Source organism: Polypterus senegalus, chromosome 11 (assembly GCF_016835505.1).
Source record: "Polypterus senegalus isolate Bchr_013 chromosome 11, ASM1683550v1, whole genome shotgun sequence".
Lineage (NCBI taxonomy): Eukaryota > Metazoa > Chordata > Cladistia > Polypteriformes > Polypteridae > Polypterus > Polypterus senegalus.
The window spans coordinates 53,522,711-53,544,862 of NC_053164.1; the positions used below are offsets into that span (position 1 = coordinate 53,522,711).

The 22,152-nt window shown below is 40.8% G+C and overlaps 1 protein-coding gene across 4 annotated transcripts; it reads right to left on the reverse strand.

The window, feature by feature from the left end:
• Nucleotides 1-227: 227 nt before the first annotated feature.
• LOC120538989 (zinc finger protein 239-like) lies at nucleotides 228-16,053 on the reverse strand. 4 transcript variants are annotated; one of them, XM_039768645.1, is made up of 3 exons: nucleotides 15,859-16,053; nucleotides 9,582-9,886; nucleotides 228-1,517 (listed from the first exon to the last, which is right to left on the reverse strand). In XM_039768645.1, the coding sequence occupies exons 2-3, from the start codon at nucleotides 9,868-9,870 to the stop codon at nucleotides 820-822; spliced, it is 987 nt and encodes a 328-aa protein (XP_039624579.1). In that variant the 5' UTR covers nucleotides 9,871-9,886; nucleotides 15,859-16,053; the 3' UTR covers nucleotides 228-819. The 4 variants fall into 4 exon arrangements, with proteins under 4 accessions (XP_039624579.1, XP_039624580.1, XP_039624577.1 ...); XM_039768646.1 differs by having other exon boundaries at nucleotides 9,654-9,886; nucleotides 15,840-16,052; XM_039768643.1 differs by having other exon boundaries at nucleotides 15,840-16,052.
• Between the last annotated feature and the right edge of the window lie 6,099 nt (nucleotides 16,054-22,152).

Below are 22,152 nucleotides of genomic sequence, written 5' to 3' on the forward strand. Positions count from 1 at the left end.
TACAGGATCACGGGGATCTGCTGGAGCCAATCCCAGCCAACACAGGGCGCAAGGCAGGAAACAAACCCTGGGCTGGGCACCAGCCCACCGCAGGGCACACACACACACCAAGCACACACTAGGGACAATTTAGGATCGCCAATGCACCTAACCTGCATGTCTTTGGACTCTGGGTGGAAACCGGAGTACCTGAAGGAAACCCACGCAGACACAGGGAGAACATGCAAACTCCACGCAGGGAGGACCCAGGAAGCGAACCCGGGTCTCCTAACTGTGATGCAGCAGTGCTACCACTGTACCACCCACCTTTCTGCTTTTTTACTTTAATCAAATTAATATTACTTAATGATACAAATTTCTCTCACAATGATTCAGGTATGCCGAGCAACCCTAACCCTCACTGAATGTTCCTGTTTCCTCCTTCATCTTCACATTTCATATTACCCAACAGATAGGGGTGGTACAGTTAAGCTCTATCATCTCTAGAACAAGTCTTTCCTCTCATAAATATCATAATTACTATTTTCAGTACACTGTTTGACAGGAATGTAAGCTTCTCCATCTGTCTTTTCCAATAATTTCTTCTTAAGTGCTATTGTCATGGTACACAATGCCAACAAGTAATCTTTGCATGGTGCTCAATGTAGATCCTTGGCAGTCCAAAAAAAAAAGAAAAAACAAAACTTAAAAGCACTGTATGGTCTGAACCATTTATATAGTCTTCACAACGTAAACAAAATCACCTCAATGTCTGAAAACTCCAAGATAGTCTTTCAACTTGAGGTGAATGTTACAGTCTGGTAATAATAATGTCACCACTTAATTTTTGTGAACTCGTTGATGCTTTTTAAGGTGTCCAATAATGCGAAATTTTTTGTCACAGTTAGTACATTGGTATGGCTTCTCTCCAGTGTGAATCCGTATATGTTTTTTAAGGTCACCTGATACTTTAAAACTCTTCTCACAAAAAGAGCAGTGGTAGAAAGTCTGACCTGTATGAATCCGCTCATGAACTTTAAGGTTGCCCAGCTGATTGAATCTCTTTCCACATACAGTGCAGAGGTAAGGAGCTTCACCTGTATGAATTCGTAAGTGTTTCTTTAGATCTCCCACCTGCCTGAATTCTTTTCCACATTCCTTACAAATATAAGGGCATTTTTCAACATGAATTTTTTGGTGCCTTTTCAGAACACCAAACTCCAGAAATTGCTTGCCACATTCCACACAATGATATGGAGTGTCACCAAGGTGAATTCTTTGATGTTTCCTAAGGTTCCCAGATTTACTGAATGTCTTCCCACATTCAGAACAGTGAAAACGATTGTCACTTAGATCAGCACGAATAGTATTCATTTCATTTAAATTCTGTGTACAATCCGGACTGGTATACAGTGTCATAATAGCATGAAATGATTCATTATGTATGTCCTTCAAATGGTTCCATAGATACTGTTGTGAAACAAAGGAGATCCTGCATCGAGGACATGGATAGGAAAGATGATCTTGTTCCACAGTTACTTGATTTCATAAAGAGACAAAAACAGAAACAAAAATATTAATTATTATCTACATTAGTACTTTAGAAAAATGTTCATTAACAAGAATCAAAGTAGCCCCAAAAACTTTTGTTGTAGACTTTCAACCAATCCGTTTTGTCCAAACATCAGATGAATTAGAGCATGTACCTATATAGCAAAATGTCACTGAAAAGTTGAGAAACAACTGATATATGAAAAGAAGAAATACTTTGACTAAAAAATTCCAAAAAAATGTAAACCAATTAAATTGCAAGAAATCGAGCAAAATGAATTAAAAATGGCAGAATACCACCAAAGTAAAAGGGGTAAAAAAATGGTTAGAAAAATCCGCGCACCTGATGAATCTAATAGACCTCTGATTAAGTGGACAATTTAAAAATACACACTGTTATGAGCACATACTACAGTGAAATACTTACTTAAATTCTCCCTTAGGCTAGTGACAGTAATATAATATCAACATCAAAAGGTGAGAATTCTTTAATGATGGAACACAGGATATTACCAACACAAGATGCAATCAAAAACTATCCTGTTCTTTTCTAAATTATTATTTTACAGCAAAATGGAAGAGAGACTTAAAATAAGACACATTTTAAAGGTTATAGTATTATACTTCAAGATGCAAGTGAAGATGAGTACAAATATGTGACAATGTTTTCTATTTTTCAAGAAAAGTACAAACAAGATGTAAGCACGGCATAACATTCAGGTGTGTTCGGCGACCAAGTTAACAAATATGAATGTTGGGGGCATTTCACATTTTTTATTTACTTCATCCAAAAGTCAGTTATTACATTTTTAGATAGACAGATAGATAGACAGACAGACAGACACTTTATTAATCCCAAGGGGAAATTCACAATAAAGTAGTAAAAACTGTCCAGGAAACAAGTCCACATAAAAGAAAGTGGTAGGAGTGATCAGTGAAATAGAGAAAAAGGTAGAAAGATAATGTCGTACACAGAGCTGCTGAGTCAATGATTGAGTAAGTGAATTTTTGTTTATTAAATAGTTTTGCAACAATGAGTCATCAAATGGATTAGCAATAATAGAATGCAATTACATGTGTTAGTGTACTACATTAAATACTGTACATGATCCGTAATAGCACTTTACAATGGAGTTAAAAATGGAGCACAAAGAGGTTTATGGTGGCTCAATAGCTTTCATATACACAGCAGATTTCAATTCAAGTGATGTGAAAATGGCATTGATTCATGTGCGTTACTGGTGGAAGCTCTCTGACTAATTGTTCAAAATTTTCTTAACCTCATAGGCATTAACATTTTTTTCTTAAAAAACATGTAGAAAGCACTGCATTTTTGGCTTGAAAAATGTCATTTTTATTTACTGCAGCGATTCACATATGCAACATGATTTTTCCTAGATGGTCCTGTCGCGTCCACCCTCGCACTCGAAGCATACACACTGCCTGGTCACATGCCCGGTCGCATGCCGTGTCCACCCTCGTTCTCGAAGCATACACGCCGCCTGGTCATGTGCCCACTCGTAACAGAAACTTACGGAGAGCCGCCCACCAGCTGCCTGTGTCTGTCTCTGGCGCTGCCTGTGTGTGCGCGGCTTTCTCTTGCGCTGCCTCTGTGTGAAGCTGCTGAGAGAGCGTCTCGACTGTTGCAGGGCCTGCATTGGTGAAGCAGGTGAGACGGTAATGAAACAGAGGCACAGGGCTTATTGGTTTTTAAAGACTGCTTCCTTCATTGTGTTTTAACCTAAGTTTTAAAGATCTCATGGGATACCTCTCGCAAACTGTTTTACACGCTGCATATAGCGATTCACTTTCGTGAGAAACATGCCTCTATGAACAGTCAACGTGGCTAAGAGTTGCATGTAGACTCTACGACAGACGAACATAAATGACGGCAGTGTTCCTGTGTCATTGCGTCCGAGTTGGTGGACGTGGTTCTGCGAGTTGTTGTCGTATCCAATGGTCTTAGAGTTGGTGGGCGTGGCTAATAGTTTACTTGAAAATTCGTGGAAGTATTCAGTTAAAGTACCACTTCCAGTTGCCAGAAGTGGCCCTAAAGTTGACAGATTTCCTTATTTTTGATATAAAGCAGGTGTACAAAATCTCATTGACCTAGGTCAAAGTGTTTTCGAATTATCGTGTTTACACACAGACAGACCATTTCAAAAATGGAATTTGCACAATCCAGAAGATCTAAAATGTCAAGAATCATCAAAATCTTCAGGTCGAATTTTTTCACGAATCCTATACTTTCTCTATACTATATACAGTATACAAGAAAGTAAAAATCATGGAATTAGTCTACAACTACATACAGCCAACAAGGTTACCAAAATAATGCAGTTGATCAGCTTGATATTTACTGTAGCTAGCGAAATGCTTTTTCATATATAAAGTAAAAGTACACAAAAGCCAATATGTTGACTTACAAGGTTAAAACCACACACAACAGGCAATGGCAGATATTAAACCACTAAAATAACCCGCAGAGGAGTTGAACTTGATAAGCCTGGAAACTGAATCCCTACAGCAGCCAAAAACCACAGCCCACTGCTATCCAGAACAAATGTTACATTTTACAATTTTGCCAAACTATTATTTTTAATTGGTTAATTTGAATATTGGTAATTTTTATAATGTAAAACACATACATTAAAAAAGTATGGATATACATTAAAATGTTTAAGATTTTGTGTTGGGACAGTGTTGTCTGGTTTAGGGATGTCAAGATACCAGAATTTTTCAAATTCAAACATAATTATAACGGTATTGTAGAACTGGAGAATTCCAGGATAATTCTGTATAATTATATTTAAACAAACTCTTTAAAACATTTTCTAATTTTTTTAAAGTCTGTTTTTTCACATACTCACTAAGGTTTGTAATATTTGAAAATGCAAGATTTATATTTGCCTCACTAGCTGCTTAAAAATAAATTATTTAAGAGAAATATTTAACAGATAAGTCAAACTAATTCAAATTTCAAATGTCACAAATTTCTGAGTGTTTACTTGTCTAAAGCTATATCTCCTTTTTATACAATTGTCCAAACCTTAAGGTTTCCCTGTATGAAATCCATCTTGTCAGTTTTATACTAATTCATTATTTCAGAACTCTGGAAACAGCAAAAAGCTTACAAAAACATCTTACATGAGTGACCATATTTTGTTATTGCTTAGCCTATGTACAAATCCAGAACTAGAAAACTAACTAGACTGACATTACCTTTACTTATACTGTATATTTGAATTGTTCAGATTAATTGACATGTGCTTTTACTAAGCTTGTCATATTTCCAGGGTTATACTCATGAACATAAGTTTGCCTTAAAAAAAAAATGAAGGGCACAAATTTTGTATTTGCTGATCACAATTATGCGTTCGTGTTAACACAATACATTGTTTATTAGTAGGGAGATGTGCTTTTAAGCAATGAATCACTAAATTAATTTTACATTAGTAATAATAAATGGAGCACAGCACATTTCATTGCTGGGGTAGAAAAGTCAAATTGCCACTTCATTGAAACTTCCCCTGATTTTTACTTGCTACAACCAATTTTACCACCAACATTGTGCTGTTTCCTCCCACATCCTATAGTGAGAAAAACTGGATTACCCTGAGGAACAACCACAAGGACAGAACATGCAAGACCCAAAAGCCTAGGTCGGAAACAGAACCCAGAACTCAGCGGATGTGAAGCTGCAGCAATAATTACATTCACTACTTCTCAAACAATTAATCAGGTTTGAGATGTAACAGAATGCTTAACAAATTTGATAGTTGTCAAAATTAATAGTACTAGTTATTTGCCAACTTACTAATATCTGATCAATCTTGCATTTGCTGGTAAAAATTCATTGCTCAGCAGTTAACTGGTAATACCATAATTTAATATGATGTTAAAGGGGATAATATAAAATGAATCTGTGTTAAAAATGGGAGGTGTATTTGGTTTTTAAATTAAATAATATTATGGAACACAATATAACAGTGGTAAACAGTCCCATACATTGGTGCCTGTAGTATTCAATGAATTCAAATTTACAGTCAATGATTCCATCACACTTCAAACTACTGATAGTCAATGAGATCCAAGTTCTCCTTATCTACCTGGTTGAGCAAATGCACACAACTAAGACAGTGCAGACATTATGCCCAATGAAGCAAGTAAATCAATAAAGTAAATAAACAAACATATGCCCTATGCAGGGTTTAAAAATAAAGGGTTGAAGGAGCGTTAGCAAATATGATGTAACGTAATGGCGCAGGGACTGGCTGCTTACGAGCCTTAAAAACTACCTCCGATTATACTGAGACGAAATCAAGCAAATGTAATTCAAGTGTTTCCACACCCTATCAAAATACATTCTTTGTTGGGAAAATGACCCCAGGTGATCAGTACGAGGGCAGGGCGAATGAAGGCACTGCAAGAAAAGGACAAGGCAGATTGTGGAGGTGTTATAGAACAGCCATAGATGGAGAGCCTCAAAGCTAAGATCCGGACCTGGAATGCCATTTACCACATCGTTTCTGTATAAGATGACAGCCAGGATACAAATGCAATTGCTCACAAGTGCACTGTTTAATGGCCAGGATCCACCATGTGACTGTGCTGTGCTTAGCCATCTAACAACAAAGCACCAAAGACCCCTTCTAATTTGTCTTTGACTGCAGTGGAAATGAACACAACCCCATCATTTTAAACAGTTTGGGTATTGTTGCAAGGAGATGGAAGAGATTACTAGGAACAGAGCCTTTGAAGGGGGGGCTATGTAACGACACAAACAAGTTGCATTAACATGGGGATGACTAACCATCAATAACTGCAGGCAGTCCATCATGTAAATGAGCATCTTCAGAGTCTATGAAAATTGCATTAATATACACACTAATAGAGTTCTGGCAAGCTTGACAACAACCAAAAAACAAAAAAGCTGCTAAAATACACAGCTTAAAACCAGAAACACCATTCTTCAAACTGAACTTATTTCTCCACAAATGTAAAAAGTTACTTTAACACGTGGTAATCAAATAGTTTTGTCACTGAACCTGAAGGGGGGGAATTATGCCATGCTGATTTTGTACAATAAATGGCAAAAGCTACTGTGTATTGAAACATACAATCATGGCCGAAATTATAGGCAATCCTGGAATTTTCCCAGAAAATGCACCATTTGTCCCAGAAAATTGTTGCAATTACAAATGTTTATTTCCTTTATGTGCATTGGAACAACACAAAAAAACAAAGAAAAAAAGCCAAATCTGACATCATGTCACACAGAACTCCAAAAATGGGCTGGACAAAATTATTGGCACCTTTTCAAAATTGTGGGTAAATCGTTTTATTTCAAGCATATGATGCTCATTTGAACTCACCTGTGGCAAGAAACAGGTGCTGGCAATATAGCAATCACACCTGAAGCCAGTTAAAATGGAGAAAAGTTGAATCAACCTTTCTGTTGTGTGTCTGAGTATGCCACACTAAGCATGGAGAACAGAAAGAAGAGCAGAGAATTGTCTGAAGACTTGAGAACAAAAAATGTGAAAAAATATCAACAATCTCAAGGCTACAAGTCCATCTCCAGAGATCTTCATGTTCCTTTGTCCACTGTGCGCAACATAATCAAGAAGTTCACAACACATGGCACTGTAGCTAATCTCCCTGGACATGGACGGAAAAGAAAAATTGATAAAAGACAGCAACGAAGGATAGTCCGAATGGTGGATAAACAGCCCCAATCAACTTCAAAGCATATTCAAGCCGTTCTGTAGACTCAGGGTGTCAGCTCGAACTATCCGTCAACATCTGAACGAAATGAAACGCTATGGCAGGAGAGCCAGGAGGACCCCACTGCTGACACAGAAACATAAAAAAGCCAGACTGGAGTTTGCCAAAATGTACTTGAGGAAGCCAAAATCCTTCTGGGCGAACATCTTGTGGACAGATGAGACCAAGGCAGAGCTTTTTGGTAAAGCTCATCATTCTACTGTTTACAGAAAACGGAATAAGGTCTACAAAGAAAAGAACACAGTACCTACAGTCAAACATGGTGGAGGTTCTAAGATTTTTTGGGGATGTTTTGATGCCTCTGGCTCTGAATGCCTTGACTGTGTGCAAGGCATCATAAAATCTGAAGACTACCAAAAGATATTGGGGCGCAATGTAGGGCCCAGTGTCAGAAAGCTGGGTCTGCGACAGAGGTCATGGGTGTGCCAGCAGGACGATGACCCCAAGCATACCTCTAAAAGCACCCAGAAATGGTTGAAGACAAAGTGCTGGAGCAATGAGTCCGGATCTAAATCCGATTGATCACTTATACAGAGATCTCAAAATTGCTGTTGGGAGAAGGTGCCCTTCAAATCTGAGAGACCTTGAGCAGTTTGCCAAAGAAGAGTGGTCTTAGATTCCAGTTTAGAGGTGTAACAAGCTTGTTGATGGTTATAGGAAGTGCTTGATTTCAGTTATTTTTTCCAAAGGGTGTGCAACCAAATATTAAGTTGAGGGTGCCAATAATCTTGTCCAGCCCGGTTTTTGAGTATTGTGTGAAATGTCAGATTTGGCATAAAGGAAATAAACACGTGTATATCAAAACATTTGTAATTGCAACAATATTCTGGGAGAAATGGTGCATTGTCTGGGAAAATTCCAGGGGTGCCAATAATTTAGGCCACTACAAATTTCTAGTATGCCAAACACCACAAAATCATGTATGCCTCCAATGATTTAATTTTTGCCTAACCAACATGTACATAGTCCAGTTCCCCTTCAGTGACAGTGCAAAAGATACTAGTAACAGATACACATTTTAAGTCAAATAAAATCATTCCTGAATGATGCCCAGAATATTGACTTCTGAAATGAAACCTCATTGTATCCAGTTTTCTAAGGAGAATTTAGAACTAGAGACATTTGGAAAAAATGTCATAACTGGGGATGAAACAGATAAACCTTTTTGGCCAAAAGTCCACACAACAGCTGAAACAATAGAAACATGGGGATCTTCCAACATCAGACAAATTCAAGTTCCTACCTAGTGCTGTGTACAATTTTTTTATTGACTGCAGAGAAAACTACAAACAAATCAATTTTGCATTCAATCAGAGAACAAACATCAAGCAAAGCTGCCAATTATCTCTGTTTTGCTTAACAAGAAGAGGTCATACCCACAATATTAACCTGACCTGCTATCACATGACTACTACCAGTTCCCCAGTCTGAAGGGGAGCCTGCAAAATATTCACTATGGTAATGATGACATCAAATCAACTACAGAAGATAAGCATAACAGAATGTTTTGAGTGGCACAGAAACACTGCAAAAAAGCTTCATCTACTATATTTAACAAAGAAATTAGTCTCCAAAGGGTATATGTTGGGGAAAAACTAATATTTTTATTGGATTTTCGGTTAATATTCTGGCTCAGAACTTTCAGGGCATCCCTCTTATGCTCTAATGGAATACGAATGGAAACTGTAAGTTCAAGAACCACAACAATCTACCAAAAGGTGTTCGAAATTTCCACGTGGTGAACTATGCACAGAACTTCTTGTCATTTTCATCTAAGCATTTTATATATACTATATACAGTATTGTGGTATTTTCAATACAAAATAGTAGATACAACCTTTTTGTATTATTCAACAAAACAGGGTAAATAGTTCTATGTACTGAGATTTAATTTTGGTTTTTTTTTGTTTTTTTTTTTAATTAGGGACCTGGTTAAGCAAAAAATGACTGTAATGCCATCTCTTAAAGCTATTCATTTTCTAAGCTATTTTCATATGGTCACAATTATTACACATCTGCTTTTTAAGCACAATTTACCTAACTGCATATCTCTGGGCTATATGAACAAAACCAGAATGAATGGAGAACACAAACACATACAGCTAGAACTAAAGCTTTGATACATGCATTTTGAGACATTAATATTAACCACAGTTGCAGGGTATCCCCCGATACCTAACAACAGAGAGCAATTTACTTTTAATTGGTTACTTACAGCAGGTGATGAAAGTATTAAATGGCAGAAATGTATTTATTGTACTTACACAATATTTTGTTGTCTGATATTTCTACAACATGAACATGACCGAGCTCACTAACATCATTGGCATACAGACCAGATTCCAATTCAAGTTCAGCTTCTTCTTTAAATGGAGTAGATTCATCTCCTTCGTCATCTTCTTCTTGGGCTTCTTCTTTACAGGGGGATGAATCCAGTTCAGCATCAACATACTCTTGCTTAATTTTTACTGGCCACCAATTCACAGTTTCAACATCAAGATTTTTACAGATATTCTGTTGCACGTGTTCCTCCTTAACACAACTTAGTTCCATCTTCAAATGTCAGCACCTGAGATTACAAGGAATATTAAAACTTTAAAAGATAAATCATAATGAGGAATGCATACAAATCACATGTATACAGGAAAGTAACATTTCCCATTGAGCTACACTGGATATCTAAATGAATGGAGGCCGATTACATAAATGTGCAAGGAATTCATTCTTGAAACAAGTTCACAAAATAATTGCAATGGCATAAGATAAGAAGCCAGTACATCACTTGGAAATTAATGGAATGGCATGATTACCAGTTACTATTGCGGACACAAATTTTAAATAGCTAATTGTAAAATAATGCACAAAGCCCTGTAGATGAAGAAAACTGCTGCTGCAGAAGTTGCTACTCTCACATTTTACACAGTCCTTCTGGTGCCTAAAGACATTAATGTGTTTTGGGGTAATAATACATCCATATCCTTCTCTTATCTAGCAAATGTCTGCAGGTGTCTTCTTGCATGAATTCTAAGCTTAATGCTATCCAACATTCAACAAATATCTGGTGCCAGGTATACTAAAGTCCAGTTTAACTCTTCTCTCAGACTACTCTGAATGCTGACTAATTAAACTGCTACTACTGTATACGCTGAAGGCTAGTTCTTCACCAGAGGAAGACTCAAATCATATGAGCAGACAAAGTAAACTCTACATTTCATGCACTCATACTGCTTAAGGGGAAGGTTTCAGGAGTGAGGGATGTGATCACATTATATTTCACATACAACTGTGATTATTAACTACATATTAAGAGAAGTAGGGTAATGATCTTTATTCTTTATTTATAAGCTGGAGAAAGCTGGTTTAAATTTGGAAATATAAACAACTAAAGTTAAACTAGTTACTTGTTAGTGTGAAGCTGAACTGCCTAGTTATTAATAATTTTATTTATATAGCATCTTTCCCATGCTCAAGGTGCTTTACATTAAAATGCGTGTTAAATTTGCACTTCTAGTTACACATTAACTATCAGTTGTTCAAATAAATCTACTACTTTTGAATATAGCATTTTTAATCCCACTGAACTGGGCACAAGGTGTAAAAAGTCGAATCCATACCAGGACAGGAGCTAACCAAATGTAAAGTACTCTCGTTCACACACCAGTCCATACTCAACTAGCAATGGGCAAATTTACAATAGCCAATTAAACACACAAGCATGTACTGGGGTATGTGAGAGGAATACTAGTTTTCTACAGTGAACACGAAACAGATAAATTGTACTTTATTTAAGACAAGGCTGAGCATGTGATTCAAAATGCTGTCTAGTGGCTAAGACACTGGATTCTAAACCAAGAGGGCGTCAATTCAGTTACAACATTTGACTCACTTTAGAAATAATAAATGTAACCTATCCATGCTCTGTATGAAAGACTATATGTAAACACCTGTACAATCTGATATGTCTTACTATTCAAAGTCACTATATAAAATAAAGCCTGACTGTTAAATGAGTGGATAACCTTAAATCCTATGTCTCTTCGAAGGTGTCTATTTATGTTTTGCACTAATTTTGAAATCTTCCTTTTGAAATATAAAGCTGTGAATGACTCCAACCTGTCTTTTTACCACCGTAGAACTTTTTAAGTGAAACATGCAGACATAGTCATAATGTATTTTATGACTTCTGGTGACCCTGCAGTAAGCAGAACTTTTCTGCTTCGGCAATACTCTTTTGTGTTCAATATGAAAAACTGCAGCTTGACACTGTTCACATCACTGATGTAACTTTGAGAAGTACCAATATTCAAAAAAAAAATCCATGTATGAAATGCTTGCACATGATATGAACTTTCAACTTTTTGAAAACGTTCTTGATTATCACCATATATTTATGTCTCTTTGTCATTTTTGCATTCTTAATCCTGGATTCTGTCTTGCATGTCTATGAGCCATTATGTTTGTGTGTTGCTCAACTGCTCTATATTCAAGATTACTTCATGCTTGTCAATGTGATTTAACGTCCAGTGTTCTTATTCTTTCTCATTCTTTGATATTTGATTGCCTTCTGTTATCTGCTTAATGCTCAGCCAACGGCACTAGTCTCTTTCTGCTATTATGGTGATTATCACTTGGTTCTGCAATCGGTTTACTGTAAACACACAACTACATGTCACTTTGCTTTTTCTTTATGTTAATAAAGTTTAGTGTTCAGTGATTAATAAACACATTATATATACTTGATTATGAATTCTAAACACATTGTTCTTTGTCCTAGTTGATGAAATACTGGTCTGGCTAATAGAAAACGGTGTGCATAAAAGTATCCAACAATGTGCTTGACACTTAGCAGATGTTTCTGCTCTTCTTTTTCCTTTTGCCACTATGGTGGTTATCATTTGATTTCTAGATCACCTTGCCATAAACTCAAGTCCACAAGTCATGACCATTTTTTTTTAATTTCCAAAACATAAGCTTACAATTAAGACCAAGATCAAGGTTCTTGCCCCTGTGCCTTGTGAGTAATTGTGTGACAGACATTAGCATCTATATACACTAATCAGCCACAACATTAAAACCACCTAGGTTATATCGTGTAGGCCTCCCTCACACCACTAACACAGCTCTGATCTGTCGAAGTATGGACTCCACAAGACCTCTGCAGGTAGTCTGTGGTATTTGGCACCGAGATGTTGGTAGCAGATCCTTTAAGTCCTGTAAGGTTTCATCACATCCTGCCAAGTGAACAATCTGAAATCTTTCTCATGTTTTCCCAAACCATTCCTGAACATTTTTTACCATCAGGGAATACCCCTGCCATGAATGGGTATATGTGGTCTGCAAAAATCTTTAGGTAGGTGGAACGTATCAAAGTCACATTCACATGAATGCCCGTACTCAAGGTTTCTCAGCAGAACATTATCCAGAGCATTACACTGCCTCCACTAGCTTATCTATTTCCCCAAGTAAATGATGCACACGGCTGTGCACGAAATCTAAAACAACATGATTCATTAAACAAAGCCACCTTCTTCCATTGCTCTGTGGTCCAAGTCTGATACTCGCATGCCCATTTTAGGTGCTTTTTGGGGCATACAATAGATCAGGATCTGCATGTATTCTGACACCTTTCCCTCATGGCCAGGATTACGTTTTTCAGCAATTTTGTGGAATTGGACCAGACAGGCTAGCTTTCACTTCCTATGTGCATCAATGAGCTTTGGGCACCCATGACCTTGTCGCCATTTCACCGGTTATCCTTCCTTGGTCACACAGTGTCAATAGCAAGATCTGAACCCACAATCATAGGATATGAAGTCCTTAACCACTTTAACATATTGCCAGCCAATTATATTAGTCCTTAGGGTCTACAAATATTGTATATATAAAATCATTTACTTAGCTTAGTATAGGTCCAGATCTAATTATGCAATTTTCATTACGCTAGAACTTATTAAGTTTATTACATAGAAAATCACACGAAAAATCCTGGACCATCAAGAAGTGTGCGAAGTGATGACATGAAGAATCGTCTTCACGCCGAACTGGAATTGTCCCCTCATAAATCAAAGTCCCCCAGACGATCTGGATCCATATAATTAGATCTGGACCACCCTGTACTACTGATGATAACAGCACTGTAACTGATGCTCTAACTTGTCTTATGAAATTTCATGGGCAAAGCCAGGTAACGTAGCTGGTTTAATATATATACATAGATACTCTACAGCATGTACTGCACCACTTAAAATTCTACTAATAAGAAAATGAGGCAAAGTATTTACTGACCCCCCTAAACTCTAGAACAGAAAAAGTAAAAGCAAATTTCCAATTTTAAACAAAAATAATTGGAAATTGAACTAGCTGATCTCATTGATCAAAAGGAAAGTTGATTTCATGTGTTAGTGATAACATTGAGTAATCAACTTAAACGGACGCACAGATCCAAGATCTTTGGCTACATACAAACACTTCTAGGTAAAAAAATTCAGGACAATCAGATACTGCCATACTGAAGTAAAAGGAAAATATAAATCACAATAATTCAATAGAGGCAATGTTTTTGGTGTGTCTGCAGTGGTGGCTCTGAGGCTAGGGATCTGCACTGGCAATCAGAAGGTTGCCGGTACAAATCCCGTAAATGCAAAAATGGACTCTGCTCTGTTGGGCCCTTGAGCAAGGCCCTTAACCTGCAATTGCTGAGCACTTTGAGTAGTGACAAAAGCACTATATTAATGCAAAGAATTATTATTATTAAATGTTGTTTTACTAATATACAATTGCCATTTTTTCTGACCCAACTCTAATTTACTCACTTCCATCTTGTACAAACAGAATTCAACAAATTTAAACATTTTCACTTGTATATATTCCACTATATTAAATGAAAAACATTAATGTGCACTGCAGTGTAGGCAAGTGTAATAAAGATGTTTTATTTTTAATAAACAGGCAAATTACAAATGGAAATAATGTTACATGCTGATTTTCAACCCTAATCACCGAAAAACAAACTACAGTACTCCAATGACATCAATATGAGATATGATGTACAAAATTAAACTCACTCATCAATATACAACAGAAAAGATGCATAAGAATTATAACGTAAAATCTATCCATTTTCTGAATCCGTTATATCCAAGACAGGACTGGTGAAAGGAAAAACGGACCTAACTGAACATCAACGAACACTGCTAAGACACATAAGTCCACAAAGGTAATCCACACATACAATGAGAAAAAATACCAACTGCATACATATCATTCCAGTCAACAACAACATTTATTTATATAGCACATTTTCATACAAACAGTAGCTCAAAGTGCTTTACATAATAAAGAATAGAAAAATAAAAGTCACAATAAGAAAACAAAATAAGTCAACATTATTTAACATAGATTAAGAGTAAGCAATGGCACCCACATATAAAATAATAATTTTACAGTCATAGTTCATACTTGGCTACTTATCTAGTTTAGAGTCACAAAATACTGGTACACATCCTGGAAGCGCGGAGTTAAAGGAAGTAACCAAATCTGAACTGAGTTCCATTACACTGCAGGGCCCACGCTTACTGAATCAAATCGAATTACTGTGTTCAGGGGTCAACCGCGATTAAAGGTCAACAAACAGATTAAATTTTACAAATCAAAATACGGCTAAAGTGACAACCAGTCACAACTAGTTAAGGTCAAATGACTCACAAAGAAAACCGTCATTATGTAACTGTTATGACATTCTAGGGTGTGTACACTGCATTCGTGCCATTGTTTGCTTCATCACGTATTGTAACGGTGATCGCTGCTTCGTAATTCCGTTCGTTTTCTTCTGCGATGCGAAAGGCGCTATATAAACTAAAGCCTCGATTTCCCTTACGCCGCAAATTTTGAAGCTACCTATCAGTACAAGTCAGACTTGATCATGCGTCTTATTCCTACGCTTGTCCAATTTGAGGTTTTCTTGAAAGTACACCTTTGATTGATTTGCTAAATGGATGTCATGATCTGGCTCAGATCTCTAAAATGGGGGGTGTGCCAGGGGACAGACGCTTTATATTTTTGCTGAGGGGTGGGGTGGGAGAGAGAGCTGCCACAGCAAGAAAGCTGAAATAGTTTCGGGCAAAGAGATAAGGATTCACACGAATGCACCATAGTTGTGAAAATGACAGCGTATACGAAGAAAAGATTTGCAATTTTTGTTTTTTTTAATGAAGTGACAAAGACTATATCGCATTCCTATGACAGCGAATTGCACCCATTAAATGTTGCCCGATGAAACAAAGCTTGGGCCGCAATTTTTTTGGAACGTTATTATTTTCCTGCAAAGCTGCACTGCCATCAACATGCTTTATTTGACTTCCTGTATGTCGTATACAACACAGAAAATTGTGTATGCAACATGCCTTTTGAGCTTTTTTATTGAATAAAAATAAAAACACATCGACCCGCATATGTTTTTTCAGCAGAATGTTACATGTCATTTTTTTGGCATTTAGAAACATTTTAAGTAATAGCTCACCTACCTTTTTGTTTCACACTCACGTTTTATATGTGTTGCTATTTTTCCATTAAAACAAAAAAGGCGGCATTCGCTTACCTCGCCTTTCAAAAAACAATCAAAGCCAAGAAGGTATCCCCCCTCTCTTACACAGGCGGTATTGTCAAGGGTAGAGCTGCAAAAGAAAGTGACACCATTCTGGCTCAGCAGCAGAAAACCAGTATGCCGCAGATGGAGCAACGACAGAGCCAAGATGGCTGCCAAATCTCGCATAGACTGGCAAAGAATGTTGCAACTGGCGATCCGTCGTTCAGCCGTGACGTAGTCAACATGGTGTCCTGCAGCTTCAGGGTTTTGTTTGCCTCCACTGACAAATTTAAATGGCAAACATTAACATGTAGAGATTTAGTTTAAAATATCTTAAATTGATGTCCAATAATGCATCTACATGAAGATAGCTCCGATCAGCATTTCAAGATATTTTAGAAACTAAAGTCCAGGTCATTAGGAGATAAATGAAATGCATTTTAGGATAAATCTTTTAACATTTTCAATCCAATCAAAATTTATTTGTAATATACTGTTATACACAGTACAGTATATAGTGAAATGCTTGGTTACTGAACTCTAAGACTGCATTAGAAGAATATAAAAAGGCAATAAATAGTAAATACTCAGTCCTATAAATATCAATACGTACAATGGCTGTATTATAATCTAAAATATATAATGAAAAATATATATTGTGCATTTTAAGACAAAACTGAAGTGCAATTAATATATTATATTGATATACAGTGTGTATGTGTGAATATATATTGTAGCGACCCGTGGAGGAGTCTTTTAAGATTTCGAGCCGAACTCTGCCGTGCACCTCTCCGAAGCTGTCGGCTAGCGGCTTGCCAGCGTCATGCACGCAACTGCACCCAGCTCTTTAAGAAAGAGAACACTCGTGCCCCATACACCGCACGACTCGAGTGTCTCGGTAGTTTGCTTAGATAACATCTTAGCAAATAAACAGCTCTGTCCTGTTGTATCTTTTTATTACAGAAGATAGTCAGAAACAAAAGCTCAACATTATTGCGCGGCCATTGCCAAGGTCAAGCACGAAGACACATTTCAATAAATTGGTACTTTTTACAAAATAAATAACCCCCGGACGGCGATAACCCAAACCCACCCAACCAATTAAATACAAACACACCATTATTTACAACACAAATGACAATACGTAAATTCCGACATACAATAAGCTTTTTATAAATTACCCATAATTTCCCCGCAAACTATTTACATAAATTACCCATGAGGCGTCACTCCGCCAGCGCTTGCTGCCGGGTTGTTACACAGCCCCCTCCTAAGAGGGTTAGTGTCCCCACAACCCTACTCATCACAGATAAAATCACGTAAATGTCCTGGCCGTCGACGGACACGCTTTGTCCTGCCGGAGGTGCCATCACTGGTGTCGGGCTCAGTCCTGTCACTGTCTGACTCGGTGCCGGGGGTGGAGGTTGGAGAACCGCTTATATTTTCGAGTTGTTGTTGCTCTGGGGCCAGTGGGTGGTATGGTGCTAAACGGTCCTTGTGCAGCACCACCCGTCTGCCTCGTCCAGGCATTCGACTCGGAAAACTACCTCCGATATTTTGTCCAATATTTCTCCCGGTCCTTGCCAATGGTGGGCTAGTTTTGGGGACAATCCCGTTTCCGTTGGGGCAAAATACCCACACTTTGTCCCTGGCTTCAGCGTCCGGGCCATGAGCCCGCGAGTCATAAGCCCGTTTTGGCGTGCTCCAGCTCCCTCCAGGGCCTCCCTGGCCAGTCGATGAACGGTGTCCAGCCGCTCTTTTAGCCGTCTAAAATAATCCATTTCGGGCCCACCAATAATCTCAGGCTCAGGGGGTGAGCCAAACACTAAATCCACCGGCGCGAAGTTCCCTTCCAAACATCAGCCCGCTGGCGTGCATTGGCTCGACTCCTGCACTGCTGTCCGATATGCCCATAGGACCAAAGGCAGATGTTGGTCCCAGTCCCGCTGGTGTTGACTGGTCAGAATTGCCAGTTGAGTGGCCAGGGTGCGATTAAATCGCCGACCAATCCATCACTTTGTGGGTGAAGGGGTGGTCCGGTCTTTTCACCCCAGTCGCTGACACACCTCTCTGAACAAACGGCTCTCAAAGTTCCGCCCTGATCGCTGTGGAGCTCGTCCGAACTCCAAATCGAGTGAACATTTCATCCACGAGTTTTGGGCAGCTGTGGGGGCACTCTGATCCGGAACTGCATACGCCTCTGGCCATTTGGTAAAGTAGTCCATTGCTACCAAAACGTAGCGATTTCCGGCTTCCGTTACAGGAAAAGGACCCAGTATGTCCACGCCAATTCTCTCCATGGGTGCCCGACCAGGTATCGTTGCAATGGCGCGTGAGAACGTTGACCAGGTCCTTTTTGTGCAGTGCAGACGTCACAGCAGTGGACGTGTAGCTCTGCGTCTTGCCGACACCGGGCCAATAAAACCGCTGCCGTAGTCGACGCACTGTCTTAGCGTTCCCGTAATGTCCGGATCCAGCCGCTCCGTGGACCCATCGGAGGACCTCGGCGCAAAGCCTGGGGAACCAGTAGTTGTAGCCGGTCAATTCCTCCCCCGGGTGCGTGCCACCGCCTGTAGATTACGCCATCGTGCAACTCCAAGTTGCCCAACTGAGAGTGGAGTATTTTGAGTTCAGGCCCCTGTGACGACACGGTTTGCCAGTCGGGACGTTCTTGTGTCTCCAACCAGCCCTTTACCTTTTCTAGTGCTTGATCGTTCGCCTGTAACTGCCTCAATTGGTCAATAGTGTACGGCTCCCCTACTCCAACAGTGTCATCTATCCTTGCGGATGCGGACGATGGCCCCAGCCCCCTTTCTTCCTGTCGGCGGCAATATCGACATTCATTGCTGAGGCATGGACGCCTGGAGAGGGCATCAGCGTTGGCATGCTGCCGTCCCGGTCGGTGCTGTATCTCAAAGTCATATTCTTGTAGAATCTCCATCCACCTTGCCACCTGGCCCTCTGGTTGCCTGAAATTCAACATCCAGGTGAGGCTAGCATGGTCAGTCCGCAGTGTGAACCTAGTGCCCAATAGGTAGGGCCGAAAGTGCCGTACCGCTAGGATCACTGCCAACAGTTCCCGCCGAGTGACACAGTAATTCCTCTCCGTCGACTGAGGCTGCAGCTGTAATAAGCTATCACTCTTTCTCCAGCCTCCCCCTTCTGTGAGAGCACGGCCCCAATCCCCACATTGCTAGCGTCAGTGTCCACCACAAAAGGTTGGTTGGGGTCAGGGTACGCCAGGACCGGCGCGCTGACGAGGGCAGCCTTTAACTGTTGGAAGGCGGCTGTGCAATCCTCCGTCCACCCAAACTGTTGGCCCTTACTCGTTAGTCGGTGCAAAGGGCTGGCAATGGTCGCAAAGTTTTTACTGAATCTTGGTAGTAGGAGGCTAAACCCAAAAGCTCCGCAGTTCAGTGATATTGGCTGGTGGGGCCAGTTGCTCACGGCAGTCACCTTCGCGGGTCTGTAGCCACCCCACTCTCGCTGATTACGTGCCCTAGAAACTGAGTCTGTCGGGCGAGAAGATTGCATTTCTCAGGGTTTAACCGCAACCCGGCGCTACGAATGGCGGTCAGGACCTCCCTTAAATTGTGCACCGCCTGGTCAAAGTCTCTGGCATGAATCAGCAGGTCATCTAAATAGACCACACAACGGGTTCGGGGAATGTCTTTAGGACCCGCTCCATTAGTCTTTCAAACGTGGCCGGCGCATTACAAAGTCCAAACGGCATTACCTTAAACTGCCACAGCCCTTGTCCGATGGTGAATGCAGTTTTGGGTCGGTCCTCTGCTGCCAGTTCTACCTGCCAATATCCACTGCGCAAGTCCAAAGTGCTGAACCAACGGGATCCAGCCACATAGTCCAATGCATCATCGATGCGAGGCAATGGGTAAGAGTCTTTTCGAGTGACTGCATTTAATTTACGAAAGTCCACACAAGGGCGCCAACCCCCCGTTTTCTTCCGCACCATGACCATGGGTGCGGCCCAGGGACTGTCAGAAGGCTCAATGATGTCGTTGGTTACCATCTCGCGAATCAATTCTTCGGCAGCTTGGCGTTTTGCAAGAGGCAATCTGTGGGGCGAACCGAATGGGGCGGCGTGGCCAGTGTCAATGTGGTGTTTGACTAACGAGGTTCTGGTGCAGTCCTCTTCTCGAGCCGCAAAATGTCCACAAAGTCGTTCAATACTTTCTGGAGTTGCTCCTGCTGTGGCGTGCTCAGCTGTTCACCACTTCGATGGCCCAATTCTTCCACAGCAGCAACCGTCTCAGTGGATGGGTGGTCGTGTGAGGAAAACCGTTGGGGAGCACTGGTCTGAGCTGCAATACTCTCCTGGGGGTCTTCTTCAGTCCCTGCATCTTCCGAACAACGGTCGGGAGCCGGTGAGCCGTGGTGTCCAGGCAAATCCAAGCTAACAGCCCTTCCAGGATGATTCCAGCCCGATTGGGCGACACAGTCTCATTACCTACGCGAGGATGGCCCTGGACACATCAACACATGCTCCCCAGTGGGCCAGCAAGTCTAACCCAATTATGCATTTGTCTTTAATGTCCATGAGCCAGAATTCGTGGCTGGTCTGGCTCGTCCCTACTACTACAGTCAATAGTTTCTTTCCCGGCATTTTTGTCCGTTCACCCGTAACCGCGCGCAGTTCGATGTTAGAAGGGGTCCAGTCTTTGGAAGAGGACCAGCTGTTTGGGCAACACTCCTCTCTGTAATAGACAAATAGTGGACCCCGTGTCCACTAAGGCACTGCATGGCCGTCCGTCTATAATGCAGTCTAGGTACAGTCCACCTGAAAACCCACAGCCCCACTTTAGGGCAGTCATTGCGGAGGGATGATGATGGCTGGGCGCGACTGACCTCCACACCCTCAGGTTGGTCCCTTTCTACCACTCGCTCAACTGCTCGTTAGCCGGCTTGGGCGTGATGATTGACGTGCCGGAGACCCAAGCTGTAGTACCTCTTCAGCCCGTTCAGCCTCCCGTAGTGCCTCACTCAAATGTCTGGGCGACAGCAGACAGACGTGCTGACGGAGACGCTCTGGTGTAAGGCCCGCAGGAAAGCATGAACACTGAGTTCTTCCCTTGCTGCTGTCGAGAAAGTAGGGTAACCTTTCCGTACATAGACCCTGATGTCAGCTGCAAATGCTCCCACACTCTCACCTTCACGCCGATGTCGGTTTGTCAGCTCCTCCCTGTTGTGTTCCGCTGAGGTTCTCTGTCCAAAGCGACGGGTGAGAGCATCGGTGAGGGCCTGAAGATCACGACACTCCTCAGGCGGCAGGTCGATGAGTACCTGAAGTGCGGGACCCTCCAAGGCAAGGGCCAAGTGTGTTGCAGCTTCCTCGCAGCTCCAACCATTGTGAAGAGCAGCCAGATCCACTTGTGCAAGGTATGGCTCTAGGGCGTCAACCCGCTGTATCGTGGCAGCTTAGCGGGTGACCGTGTGGGGAGGACCGGCCGACTGGTGATTTGGGGTGTCGTTGCGGCAGCTACAGGTTCATTCGGCCGTGCCTAGAAGATCGCAACACTGTCCGGGGAATACTGGCACCCTCAGGCCAGTTTGTCCTTTTTCTCCGTGCAGTTCTGCTGATCAGGCGCTCCAACATAACGCTATTTTCCGAGATGGCACGCTCTATTTCTTCAAGACTCTGTTCCATGACGGCGTCTTCTTAACAGCCTGGTCTCCCACTTCTGACACCAATGTAGCGACCCGTGGAGGAGTCTTTTAAGATTTCGAGCCGAACTCTGCCGTGCACCTCTCCGGCTGTCGGCTAGCGGCTTGCCAGCGTCATGCACGCAACTGCACCCAGCTCTTTAAGAAAGAGAACACTCGTGCCCCATACACCGCACGACTCGAGTGTCTCGGTAGTTTGCTTAGATAACATCTTAGCAAATAAACAGCTCTGTCCTGTTGTATCTTTTATTACAGAAGATAGTCAGAAACAAAAGCTCAACATTATTCGCGCCATTGCCAAGGTCAAGCACGAAGACACATTTCAATAAATTGGTACTTTTACAAAATAAATAACCCCCGGACGGCGATAACCCAAACCCACCCAACCAATTAAATACAAACACACCATTATTTACAACACAAATGACAATACGTAAATTCCGACATACAATAAGCTTTTTATAAATTACCCATAATTTCCCGCAAACTATTTACATAAATTACCCATGAGCGTCACTCCGCCAGCGCTTGCTGCGGGTTGTTACAATATATATATATATATATATATA